This window comes from Mercenaria mercenaria, chromosome 3 (assembly GCF_021730395.1).
Source record: "Mercenaria mercenaria strain notata chromosome 3, MADL_Memer_1, whole genome shotgun sequence".
Classification (NCBI taxonomy): Eukaryota; Metazoa; Mollusca; class Bivalvia; order Venerida; family Veneridae; genus Mercenaria; species Mercenaria mercenaria.
Window position 1 is genome coordinate 9,492,075 of NC_069363.1, and position 14,836 is coordinate 9,506,910.

The 14,836-nt window shown below is 35.5% G+C and overlaps 1 protein-coding gene across 2 annotated transcripts in view; it reads right to left on the bottom strand.

Annotated features, from left to right (window-relative positions):
- LOC123525474 (uncharacterized peptidase C1-like protein F26E4.3) overlaps window positions 1-13,703 on the bottom strand; it is a 119,395-nt gene extending 105,692 nt beyond the window's left edge. The window contains exon 1 of one of the 2 annotated variants that reach the window (XM_045304538.2): window positions 13,152-13,703. In XM_045304538.2, the coding sequence (XP_045160473.2) occupies window positions 13,152-13,470 (319 nt within the window). In that variant the 5' untranslated portion in view covers window positions 13,471-13,703. Of the gene's footprint in view, window positions 1-4,703; window positions 5,355-13,151 lie in introns of those variants that run through there. The other variant, XM_045304543.2, reaches the window with a different exon arrangement.
- Window positions 13,704-14,836: the final 1,133 nt, after the last annotated feature.

A 14,836-nucleotide genomic window follows, 5' to 3' on the forward strand; every position in this document is an offset into this window, starting at 1 on the left:
CAAAACAACCTTTCATTTTCATATACTTATACAACATACTGGACGAAACAAAAATATTCAAATGTTATGTACATTACATTTTATTTTACTATGATTATAATTTCTAAATTAAAAACAAACATGAAAACGTCACCCTGTTGGCGCCGCATGCTGCATATAAGTAAGAAAGTAAATAGGAATATATTATAAAATCGAATGACAAATATACTGTGTATGGTGCATGTTCATAATGTCATAAGTCAGATGCGGTACATATACTAGTAGTTGAAAGTCAATAACCTTTTGAAGATTTAAAGTTTGGTACTTTTGAAATAGTGTATTTAATAAAACTAGATTGAACAATTGTGTTGTTAAGTTAGTGAGGTTTTCATGTATGTGTATGGGCTGAGCCCATTATACCCAAGGTCAAGGTCACCAGGGTCTTATACTTAAGATTATTTTTAAGGTTAAAGTTTTTCGGCAACCTTTGTTTTTCTGTCACATCTTTGTTACTATTGCTTATATCTTACTGTAACTTCAAATAAACATTGTCCAGTATACAAACAATGTATGTGTATGGGCTGAGCCCATTATACCCAAGGTCAAGGTCACCAAACTGTTATACTTAGGTTATTTTGAAGGTTAAACTTTTTTGGCAACCTTTGTATTTCTGTCATATCTTTGTTACTTTTGCTTATATCTTACTGTAATTTCACACAAACATTGTCCAGTATACAAACAAAATATGTGTAGGGGCTGAGCCCATTATACCCAAGGTCAAGTTCACCAAGCTGTTATAATGAGGTTATTTTTAAGGTTAAAGTTTTTCGGCAACCTTTGTTTTTCAGTTATATCTTTGTTACTATTGCTTATATCTTACTGTACCTTTACATTAACATTGTCCAGCATACAAACAAAGTATGTATAGGGACTGGGCCCATTATACCCAAGGTCAAGGTCACCAAGGTCTTATACTTAGGTTATTTTTAAGGTTAAAGTTTTTCGGCAACCTTTGTTTTTCTGTCATATCTTTGTTACTTTTGCTTATATCATACTGTAAGTTCACATAAACATTGTCCAGCATACATACAAAGTATGTGTAGGGACTGGGCCCATTATACCCAAGTTCAAGGTCACCAAGGAGTTATACTTTGAATTATTTTCATGTTAATTTTTTTTCGAAAGCTTCGTTTATAGACATATCTTTGGTACTTTAAACAATAATGACTTGAAATTAAAAGTATTTGTTTATAATCGTCTGCATGTGTGGCTACATACCCCATAACTCTAATTGTGTTTTTGACAAAATTATGCCCCTTTTATACTTAAACTTTTTTGCAATCTTCGCTTTCTGGATACTGCTTTAATGCAATATAAGATAAAGACTTGAAACTTAAAATGTATCTTTATCATCATTATATGCATGTATGGTAACAATCCCCATAACTCTGGTTTGTATTTTTGACCGAATTATGCCTCTTTTATACTTATTTTTTTACAAACTTCGTTTTCTGGACATAAGTTTGGTACTATATAAGATAATGACTTGAAACTCAAAATATATCTTTATCATCTTCATCTGGATGTGTTGTAACAATCTTAATAACTCAAATTTGTGTATTTGATGGAATTATGCCCCTTAGTGTATCGTCCTTTTAAAGTAGAGGTCTCTTATTCAGACATATATTCATTTTACTATCAAACCCCGAATAGTGGAGCGCGCTGTCTTACGGACAGCTCTCGTTCATATTCAGATTGAATTATCTACTTCAAAGATCAACAAACAACCATCTTTTGTTCAGATATTTATTTAATACACAAATATTGGACATTTTGTGTTTGAAATATAGTTAATTCTAATGAACTTTATTTGTGCCTTAGATCGGTCTATTTAAAAAGTGTGTACCTTAGTTCTTAATTGGGTCATTTTTAAAATATAATACAGTATAGACACAGAGCGATCTGAGCAGAGAGACGGGGCGACAGAAAGCCCAAATAATAGAGAGAAAGAGAAGTTTTTAGATACAGTCATATCCGCTTGAGTGGAGCAAAAATGTTCAGGTAAACGAGGTGATTGTAAATTAGACGACAGTGGACGGGTTGCCAAAAAAAAAAGAATTGAAAAAAAAAACCTGAGACAGTTCGTTTTCTTTTTCAAGGCTTAGAAAAATAGAAAGGGGATAGAGAGAGAGAGAGAGAGAGAGAGAGAGAGAGAGAGAGAGAGAGAGAGATTTAGGACGTATAAAACTACACAACGATGAGAAGTAAGATTACGAAAATGTCAAATGCCATAGAACAACAAAAATAGATGAGAGGCAATGAATCTATGAGGACGAACGGCATTTATTGGCAAGACATTCAGTCAAAGAAAAACAAAACAGCTAAAGACAAGATTCTGAAGATCTCAGAGAACCGGAAAGAAGTGAGTGGTAAGCTGACAAATGACAAAGATCAAAAGGTAGCGACATACAAATGACAAGACAAGGGTTAACAAAATTCAGATAAATGCAAGTTTATATATGATGGAAGCTCACCAGCAGCTATTAACAAATTACCATAACTAAGAAGTAGTAAGAAGCAAGTGGTTGTAAGATACATAGTCTGTCAAAGGTTCAACGGTGGCCATAAAAGCCAGGTTGTCACAAAACATACTGTTCGCCAAATAGCCTCGCGAAAGTTTATATCAATCTTAGAGTCATCTATCTTTGATGGATTTACTTGAACATACTAAAACAAAATGTATGCTTTTTACTTTAAGACCATAAGAAAATATTGAGAAATACATAAATAATTTTTACCACACGGATTCCTAGACAGGCAAGTCTCTCTAAAGCCGTAAGGTTTACCGAAGAGTGCTTGGAGGGACTACTATCAAACTGTGTACCACTATAGGTTATTCACCTACACGTAACGAGTTTTACTTTAACAAACATGATTTATGTCATAATAGATAAAAATATCAAGCACAGCTCTAGATCAATTTATCATACCTCCGCCATGGTATAAATGTTTATTGAAAATATTCAATGTCTACCTTGATTCAATTACCGTCACGTGGGGCCTTTGAATAATTATGATTTAAAATTGAGCGTGCGAAATATCAGATGTCTCTAATTAAGTAAATATCTTAAACTGTGTTCCAAGTACAGGTATATGTTTTAATATAATGTGATCATAAATCAATTCAAGAGCAGTAGTCCTTCCGATCTTAAAGATCATAATGCCTTTGTTTGAAATGTGGCTGCCATATTTTTCGTTCTTTACACAAAATATGTTAATTTCTTGTTACATCGCATGTTTGATAATTGTTTTCTTTAATGTTTGACAAAGGTTTGAATATTGATGAATATAGTAGAAGGTTTTATTGAATCTGTTGTCTTTGATTATCTCCCTTTGTAGATCTTACTGTATACTGTCTCATTTACAGTATTAAAAGTAACGTTTTTCTAACGAAATATTTTTGTATAACATGTATTTGAACATCTGTTTTAACAGTTTTTAACAGAAAATTTAAGAGATCATTATACTTCGTCGAATTTTCTAAGGCCTTGATAGGAAAACTTGTTCAGGCGTCGGCAATCGTTATAACTGCATACTATGATTCACAGGCTTTAATTTAATGTAATTCCGCATGTCTTAAAATTCTTTATAAAATGGAGATTTTTTCATTAAACGCTGAATTTTGCAAAACTTAAAGATATACTAAATATACATCAAGTAAAACAAAAACCATGTTTGGTTTATTTTTTGCTAGACTGGTTTGAATTTGAACTGTCATCATGCGAGTCTCCAGGAAAATTACAATTTGTATTGCGAACAAAATATTTCTACTCTATCGATTAAATATGTAACTTCCCACAGTCGTAAAAAGCATTTTCTATTACATGGTAAATGAAATTGCCTCCTTTTAGCATTTGTCCATAATTCACTCTAATTCTAAGGTTTTATATGGCTTTTTTTCACTGGTCAACATTTTCATTATCATTTTTTTCTGTAGAAAGATAGCAACTTGATCGCAATTATAAATTTACTCACTGATTGCCAACGAAACATAAAATGATTTTCATTTCTGCATGCCAAGTCCAGGATTTATTCTACGTTAGTTGGAACGATCATTTCCGGTTTATCAAACGCGCGAAACTATATCTAAATTCAATGTGCAAACTCAGTCGGCAGTTTGGATATTTTCTTATATATAGAAAAAAAGAAAAATTGAAAGCCAATTTGTATTCTATGTGTTTCGTCTTGATAACCTTTTTATGACTTAACTGACAACGTCGATGCATCTTTAAAGAATATATTGTTCCTATTGAACAAAAAGCCGATCCAATCTTGTTTAATATTTCATTTTTGGAAAATAAAAACGCAATAAATAGTCTGAATTATGTGTTATTTTCCGTCATGATGTTGTAACTGAAATATTGTCATGTGGTCCAAACTATTCTGTTTTAGTTGAATATATCGCTTTATTTTTGTTCGGATTTTTGTAACAAAATTTTTATCGCAAGCAAGTAATATTAGGCGAAACAGTGAAAGATAAAAGAACCGTTAAAAAATACTAACACTATTTTATTTTATTGACAATTAACATTAACTTCTGCTGTCTTATAAACAGTTATTATATTCTGTGCTTTTCTGTCTGATGACTTTCATTTTGTCGGGAAAAAAACCACAAACAATTACCTCTAATTATACCTTATATTGCAATATCTACAAGAACATACCTCGAAGTGGTGCAGGGGTACTTCTATCACCAAGACAGAATGAAAAGAAATCAGGGCAACAATCCCCTCTTGTCCGATTGCAAAACTCGTCACAGTAACACAGGGTGTCGAGAATAGGTACAGAGCAAGTGTCAATGCGCCCTGGACAACAACCCCCGCGGCGGGTTTCACAGTAGGGGCCGGCAATATCCGGACCCCATTCTATAAACCTTTTAGATCTACGTTTGATTTCTGCGCTCTTACATGTTAACATCATACTAAATAAAAATAACATAAGAATTAAAATTCCAAACTTTGCTACAATCTGCTTCATTTTACTATTCGCGAAATAAAATGCAATACAGTTTGTAATAAGTTAATTATTTAATAATCCTTCTTATCAATCGTACCTTCTAAGCATACACTAATCCTACTGTTATGAAATAAGGTTTCTGTTTTTCGTCTTAGTTAATGCAATCTTACTTTTTGTTATTATTTATCAATAACACTCTATATCATCCAAAGGAAACTGGTCATTAATTGCGTCCATTTGTCGAATTACACACCCAACATTTACACACTAGTCGCGATAGCTTAAGAATAACACTAGATTGTTAAATAATTTATTTTAAATCCAGCCGTTAAGTATATTCGCTGAGTAGCACATCACTGATGCAGATTTTTCACAGTCAGCTTCGACAAGAGTAAGTTAAAGCCCACACTAAATCTAAATGAGGTATAAAACTGTATCATCACAATATAATACTTACAAGCATTTAACGATAATGCGAGATAAAAATCGCATTCAATATTTAAATTTAGCTATACGTTGCATTACAAACGAGAAATGTTACTGGACCAGTAAACCGTTTTTCTAGTCTCATGTTGAAACGACAGTGGCCGAAAATTTGACTTCAATCTGTTACTGTGCCAATTATGGTCATTACGGCTGGACTAAACTGCTGACTTCGTGGCACACTAAAACGAATAAAAAAATGACGCTTTATGCCAAACAAAACACGAACGCACGCGCGTCAATATAGCGAAGCTTTTAAAACATGGAGTCAAGTGGGTAAGGTGTCGATCTCACTGAATTTACGCGAGTGTTTCAATTTGAAATAACTATTAACTAATGACATTAGTACAAGAAGATCAAGTCAAAACCTATTTATTTTTATGCGTTAAATTAAATTTGAGTTTTGTACTAGTTTATCAATAATAGTTCAATTATCATTTGGTAACGACGCCCAGTTAATTTACCTAATCGCGTTGTTAGATACTGTACCAATACTGACTTCTTCTCTGAACCCAAGTGTCGACAAAAGACGACATCATATATGATGTCGTCTGTCAAGTCGCAATATCACGGAGAATATTCGCCTTGCTCGGGTCCAACTGTTTTTTGTTGGGTTTGATTGCGTTAACATACCGTTTTCATTTCTTCAACACTATTTCATTTATGTAACTGACAACCGGACATATAACAAACATATTAAAGCCTCGCCTCTCATTTGAACTATATTTCAATAGGAGTTCTGTATAACTCGGTTCGAGTTGTTGTTTTTAAATCGAACCCGTTTTGTAAGTGTAACAAGAAGCCGGTGGTTCGAAGTTTCATATTAAAAAATACAGTCAAGACACACTTTAACGAGTTTCCTGGTAAAAAAACCCAAACAGATCAAAATCAAACTTAGCATGGACCTCTCAGATTTGTTAAAACGGCCACTAGAGGCAATTTTTAAGTGTATAAGAACCTGTTGGATAATCTGGAAATATTTTGAAAGTTACATACTATTCATACAGCTAAAAGGGAACTTTAAAACAAAAATCATCGAATGAATTGCAAACTTTGCAGCAATTTAGTGTAAACTCATTACAACAAAAATGGCGCACAAAAACTTTCAATTCTTTGATCTGTGCGAAATATTGTGGTGATCAATTTTGCAAGTATCACACCAAGGCCGCTTAAACAATTGTTTTTCCGAAATATTCTCACCTTGTGAGCATTCTACGCATGAATAACAAAAGAAACACTACAATCGGTCACAAAATGACAAGATTATACACAAATACATGTTCTTTGATGTAGATAATTTTATCGGCATTATGGCTTGCAGAACGGTGATGTTTTGTTTATACATACTTTGCAATTTCAAATACTAAAGTATTACAATTTGATTTAATTTATCATATACATGCTTTTAAAAATATACTTTACAATAGACATAGCACTGTTAAAATATTTAAACAGACTTCCGTTTTGCTGGAGAAAAAAAAAACATTCCTTACAAAGAAACTTTGGAAAAGGTATTGCATAATATGCCGTGACTCTATTCACTCTCCTTTGTCTCTGTTCTATGTTCACATTCTGTGTGTATATCAGTGTGAGTGAATTCCGATGGAAAAACTTGAAAGCAACAAAGAAAACAAAAAAAGACAAAAAAAAAAAAAACGCCAAATGCTTCAGGCCCACTCAAATATTCGAAATATGACCGGGTTTTTGGTGTGTCACAACCGACAGATGATATTCAACATTATAATTAATTATATATTCTAAGTTTTAATACTTTTTATATCATGCTCTGGACACAAAATATGATGGGCAGATATGATCTCACTGTAACCTTGACCTGTGACCTACCACCCTGGTTTAAGCACTTGCACATAGTCACATTGCCACCTACCTAAATCTCAAATCTGAGGTCAATACCTTGAAAACTTAATAATGTATGCTCCGGACACGAAATGTGACGGGCAAATTCGATCTTTGAGCTCAAAGTGTGACACTGACATTTGACCTACAGACCAAGTTCATGTGCTCTGTACATTGTCGCATCACCACCTACCTACATGTTAAGTTTGAAGTCAGTACTTGCATGGTTGTTTAGTTATGCTCCGGACACGAAATATGATGGCATATTTTGACCTTTTAGCTCAATTTTTGATCTTGACCTTTAACCTACAGAGCCGGTTCAAGAGCTCTGCACATCATCTCATCACCATCTACCTATATTCTATAAGTATAAAGTCAATACCTTTAATGGTTATAAAGTTATGCTCAGGACACGAATTATGAATGACAAAAGCACGCACCATCACATATTGCATCCGTTTTTTTTAAACGGGCGTTTGAAAAGTCAAACAACTCGTACTGACCTACAGAAGTGACGCCATAACGTTATCACGTCATAAAATTGGACATCGTTTTAACACAAGAAAATAATGATGCAGCCCTTTCCACAAGTATCATTCAAGTTAAACAAGTGCTGCCTTTAAGGTTCGGTCAGGTTATTGACAAATCTTCCGTTACAAAATTTTAAACGTTTTTCCCAAATATTACTCGTGCCTCAGGTCTTAAAATTCGAGATTTTATCAGCATACATTTCAGGTAGTGGATTCGTAAAAATAATTGGCAAAGTACGTATCTCAGTATGACATTTCGGCATTCTCTGTTGTTTTATTAAAGGAAGTAATTGTTGCGTTCAGCTATATTTACGTCCAGAAAATGCTGAATTGCATAACCATAGTTACATAGTAGAGAGAATTTATACGATCTAAATCACCACCACAATATACCAGACCAATTACGGCAAAGCGCATAGCAGTACAAACGAACACGCACATGTCACAGCAAGTCCACTTACCCATACAAGATTTGTTTCGATGCTGCCTGAATTGTACTACACATTCGTACTGGTTCAACATTTGCATATATATACTCAACTCTCTATTTTCGTGTGTCACAACTGTTCTCCCTTAATGATAACGATAGTTACGTAATCATACGGATATTGCCGAGCACTACCCTCAAATAACATCAGTGTTAAAAGCATATCTTCAAGTATGTTTTAAGACGGTTTGCCAATACATGTATTCTAAAGGTCTACTTATAAACTAAATTGTAGTGCTTTTTAAAGTTTCTTCAAACATCTTTTATCTGACATCAGTGATTTTTTCTGGAAATAATTAAATTACCTGTGCTCGTGGAATTGGGAAAATAAGCACGACAAATCCAGAAATTGGGAAAATAATGGCAAGCTTTTTGTTTTTCATCAGTTATTGATTCTTTTGCCTTTTCTACTGAAATATCTAAGACGAATGGACTAGTTCTTGACTGACTCGTTTTCACTTTGTAACAAAATGCTGTCTGTCAATGATGCGATACAGACTTTGTGAATTTCAATTAAAAACAATCCCCATGATCAGAAGGGGAAATGTGAAATGTATTTGGGAAATAATGATCATTTTTTGGGAAAAATGGAAGGTTTTTTTGCAAGGGGAAACAGCCCATATTCGGCACTAAAAATGGCCAAAAAAATCACTGTCTGTATAGTTATTATACAATTATTGCCTTTTGGTGAGGTCGATATGTGGATTTATCGACCTGATAAAAGCGATATCGACCGAGGGCGCACAGCCCGAGGTTGATACCGCTTTTATCAGGTCGATAAATCCACATATCAACCGAACTTAAAAGGCAACAATCGTTTTATTATTAAATCCAGCCTACTCATAAGTGTAAACATTAAATACAAATATTTGCAACCTTTGGTCATTTTTCGTGGTATATTGTGTACGACGTCGCATTGTTTTGACGTCAAACCGTGATGACGTCACAGCTGACGGTCAATACGTGTTTTTGGCTCCGCCTTCGAGTCAATACGACTTTTTATCATTGATCATTGACTACATCTAGACCAATGGAAAGGGCTATAAATACAGATTTGATAATAAAATAAAATGTTTGCTTGTCAATGAACAAAATATGAGGAACTTTTTGAACAGACAATATCAAATGTGTGTTTTTTGTTGTTGTGTTTTTGTTTGTTTTACATTTAACTTGGAACCTTAGACAATTTGCTCCTTTTTGTGTTTTCTTGTTAAATGCGGTATATATTTACAACCAATATTTCCCCTTACTATTTTAAATTAGTATGCTTTGATAGGTGTACAATTTTTTACAAAGATGTCACAAGTGTTTATTTTTCATTGTCAGCACAGTAAGTGTCATGCTGTACTTCTAACCAAAGTTTTCAAGTTGTATGCTGGCCTTAACAGGTTTCTTGTATCGAAGAGTTTCTAGTGTTTTCAAAAGTTGACAAGTTATTAGAATTCACCGTGCCATATATGGTACATAAATCGCCGAGAAGCAATCGGTACCAACTAAAGTACAAGTTCCTTTTATACTTACATATTATAGGGGTACTGTGACTTCCGTCTGTGTTTTTAAAGCGGAGACAGGCGATTTGTCACAAGACCTAAAACTTCACGCACAATAAACAGTGAAAGACAATTTATAACCCAACTATTCTGTTGGGTATAGAGCCACACTGACATAATATAGGCCACATGGCGACATTTTCAGTTTTTGGTGGTTGGGGAAGATCAAGTATGGGCGGTCACCTGAGTAGAAACACCGACCTTCCGTAAGCCAGTTGGATGTCTTGCTCACATGAAGATTTCTACGTTTCAAAAGAGGTTCGAACATACATCGGTCAAGGCAAGTGATTTGAAGTCAATGACATTACAACTCGATTATGGACCACCCCCACCCCCACCCCCACCCCACCCCGTGTAATATAAGACAGAATCGCACAAGACCAAGGCTTACTGCACCGGAAAACTATCAAAAGACAAAGACTTAGAACAGCAGAAAACAGGGTAAGTTATCAACGAAACTAAGGCATATAGTAATTTGTTACAAGACAGACCAATAAATAAGACGGCAGAAAAACAAGTAGTCAAAAGTTTAACAGAACTAGAAACGCGCTAAATACAATTTGTCACAGAAATGGCGCCAACAGAAATTGGTGAGAGACAAGTTCTTGTACTCTTTTGATGAATATTGAAGACGACAGGGAAGAAGTCACAATATTTTGAACATGACGTATCAGTGGAATGCAAGCTGGCATCAGACATATATCTCAAGAAAGAAGTAATTTATCGTAAGAAGCATATCACAGATAAGCATCGAGAAGCGATTTGGGATAAGAAATGATCACATGAAAGTAATATTAGTGAAACTGTAGGAAAATCTAACTTACCAGAAAGAAGTGAACGGCAATTGAGGAGAGATATATCACTAGGGACGAAGATCGTGATTAGACACAGACCACTAGAAAACAATCAGATGCAAATTGTGATAAAAACAAAGTAAGTAGACGACGAAGTTCAACAGAAAACAATGAGAGACAAGATGCTGTAAGACGCAAAACAACCGTGAAAAGGAAAAAAATCAACAAAAAGAAAAACAAAAAAAAAAAAAAAAAAAACACACAAAAAAAAAACCAAAAAACAAAAAAAAAAAAAAAAAAAAAAAACAGACGACAAAAGTCACACACAAGAAAGCAGCCAAAGTCTATTTGATGTAAGAAACAAACCAAGAACCAAAAAGCAGCTAAAAAGGCTATGTCATAACAGAAAGGTCACAAAAAAGCTGTGAGAACCAAACTGTCATAATAAACAGATCACCGGAAGTCAGGGAGTGGCAAGTTGTCTCAAGAAAATCAGGAAACATTTGACAATTTGTTCGCCCAAAACAATATGCTCCCCCCCCACCCCTTTAGAGCCATATGGTCATAAGGATTATGGTTCACAAGTAGTCAAGTCACAAGTACAAGCAAAAAACAACATATGTGTTAAATTTGGGTCCTTTACCTAATTATACGCTTGAACATACCACAACAAACTTTAATGTTATCCTTTAACAACGAGGAAGTAGTGAGAAACAGGTGTTTGTGATACAGACATATTATCGTAGACCATACGGCACCCGTGGTAGGTCAAGTTGCCTAAACAAACATCAACTAGCTATATGATTTATGTCGTAATCAATGAAAATACAAAACCTAGGTAAAGATCAAAGAACCATATCTTTGTCATCGCATATCAGTTTTACTGATTAATTTCAATGTATATTTTTGTATTATATATCTTACTTGATTCATTTACTGTAATGCGAGACCTTTGACTAATCATGTGTGGAATCAATTAAAAGCAAGATGAATGTTCAATTTGATTACGTGTACACATGTTTAGTATGATTTAGGCGAAAAGAAGAATTTTTTTAACTCAATTTATTAAATACTTTGGCCTAGTGGCCTTTCTTTTGACGAATGTAACTCGTAAACTGTTGAAGGCTTTAAGACCGAATCATTTAGTTAAATCGGTTAAATATGGTGGCTGATTTCTGCCATCTCGTTCTGGCGTGTTGGCGCGTTTGCAGGGCGCCAGAACGCCAAGACGCCAGGACGACAATTATACGCGCCAAGACGACAAACAAGGCATTTGTCGTTCTGGCGGGGGCGCCAACACGCTAAATTGGGAAGTTGTCGTCCTGGCGTTCTGGCGTCTTAGCGCGTTTGCAGAGCGCCAAGACGCCAATACGCCAGGACGACAATTATACGCGCCAAGACGACAAAATCCATATTTGTCGTTTTGGCGCGTTCATTTGTCGTCTTGGCGTGTTGGCGTCTTGGCGCCCCCGCCCCCGCCAACGCGCCAACACGCCAAGACGACAAATGAACGCGCCAAAACGACAAAATCCATATTTGTCGTTTTGGCGCGTTCATTTGTCGTCTTGGCGTGTTGGCGCGTTGGCGGGGGCGCCAAGACGCCAACACGCCAAGACGACAAATGAACGCGCCAAGACGACAAAATCCATATTTGTCGTTTTGGCGCGTTCATTTGTCGTCTTGGCGCGTTGGCGGGGGCGGGGGCGCCAAGACGCCAACACGCCAAGACGACAAATGAACGCGCCAAAACGACAAATATGGATTTTGTCGTCTTGGCGCGTATAATTGTCGTCCTGGCGTGTTGGCGTCTTGGCGCTCTGCAAACGCGCCAACACGCCAGAACGAGATGGCAGAAATCAGCCACCATAGTTAAATGCACTGACTTCCAGATCATGTGACAAAAGAGAAATGTTTTTAAGACATCAGGAAATTACTGCTATATTTCATAAGGTCTTAAAACTTATTATTGACAAAATATATGTTATGGAAACGCATGAGAATTAGATGGGATTCTTTTTACTAATTTTACCATTCAAAATTGAAAAGCGTTTGTCACAGAGTGAAGGTAAATGCTTAATTATAAAGCCTTACATAAACGGTTGTTAAATAAGAATTCGGCGAAGGTAGTAGGAATGCTTTAATTGACGAGGCAACCCGTGTTCGATTACCCACTCAGGCATTTTCCTTGATGCAGCATTTTTTCAAAGTTAAGAAACAAAACTTAATGTTCCAATGTTCATAACATGACCAAACTTCAATTTTAAAGAAAGATAATTTTTTAGCAAAACAATGAAGTCCAGTCCCTTTAAAGAAAAATAAGGACTATTTAGTTTCTTAATAAATGTCCTGTATATAGAAATGTATATGTCTTGTTAACCAGCACACAATAAACATAATTTGAACAGTCTGTGGTCTTTCACATGATGGCTTGCAGTATTTAAAAAAAACAACATACCTCTAAGTGGGCCAGGAGTAGTTCTACCACCAAGACAGAATGAGAAGAAATCAGGACAGCAGTCCCCTCTTGTCCTGTTGCAAAACTCGTCACAGTAACATAGGGTGTCGAATATGGGTACCGAGCACGTGTCAATGCGCTCCGGGCAACAACCCCCACGGCGCGTCTCACAATAAGGGCCAGCAATATCTGGACCCCATTCTACATATCTTTTAGATCTATGTAAACGTTGGATTTCTTCACTTTTACATGTTGATATTATATTCAAGACAAGTACCACTAGAATTAAAATTCCAAATTTTGATATTAACTGCTCCATTTTTCTGTGAGAAACAAAATGCAAGACAACGTCTAACCCAATTAATTGCTTGATACACCTAATAATTGTACCCGTCTGTTCTGTTTTTCGTCTTCATTAACGTTATCTAAGTTTTTGTTATTATTTATCTATAATACTATTTACATCCTCCAAAAAGAATTGATCATTGCATCTATTTTAGAAAATATCTACTATAAACAGTATATAACACACTGGTTGAACCACACGAAGTGGAATAGTACAATACCAGATGTCGGGTTTATGACAATATAATATATTTATTGGCAAACAGATCAGATTTGACAATAAGTCTATGGCGTAAGTTAAATCCGATACTAAATCTAAATGAGGTATAAAACTGTACCATCATATCACAATATAATAACGGTAGTGTGAGATAAACAATTGCATTCAATAATCACGTTACATCATATAGAAGTTAAGCTACGAAGTAAGCTGAAAAGTTATCTTATTAGGACAGTAACATGTTCGTTAGTTTTGTGTTGAATGGCAGTGGAAAGTAACTTGTTTGCTATTTGTTATGTTACTACTCCAGTTATGATCATTCCTACCGGACCAAACAGCTCAGTCGGCTTAGTCTCTTTGGCCAATTTAGGACTTTCGTGCTTCTGTCTACAATGTATAACACCATCGGCCATCAGACTGTTACGTCGCCTTGAAAACCTTTGTCAGTGTCACAGTACATGTTGGGATAATGTCATACCTAAATGGTCTACGACGATGATGCGTTATCGGCGCCTCCGCTGATTAATACAGTATATCTAGGGGTTATGTTCTAGGCCCCAAGGCTAACATAATGTACACTAAGCATTTTAAGGAAATAAGAAAGCGCCACGGATTGCCGATTACACCGACGACTCCGAGTTGCACCACTCATCAAGCCAGTAAAAGCTCTTACAAGGAATGAGACACTGAGAGCTGCCTTACTGACCTACCACAACATGCACTGCAGTTTTGTGTACTCTGCTCCAACAATATAACGTTTTTTATTAGCATTTGTTACACACAATTTCTCTGCGCAACACTTTGCAAATTGTATCTTTTGACTTTGGAAGCCCTGGAGGGACAATTGACTTCCGTACTTTCAATGTTTTACTTCTAACTTCGTGACTTCCTACTTCTAACTTCCGCATTTCTGACTTCCAACTTCCTGTCTTCTGATTTCCAACTTCCACACTTCTTGCTTCTGACTTCTAAAGAGGGAAAGTTGGAAGTCAGAAGTTTTGAAGTTGGAAGTCGGAAGTCACGAAGTTGGAAGTCAGAAGTGCGGAAGTCGGAAGTCATAAATTGGAAGTCTGAAAGTTAGAAGTCAGAAATCAGGAAGTTAGAACTTAGAAGTTTGAAG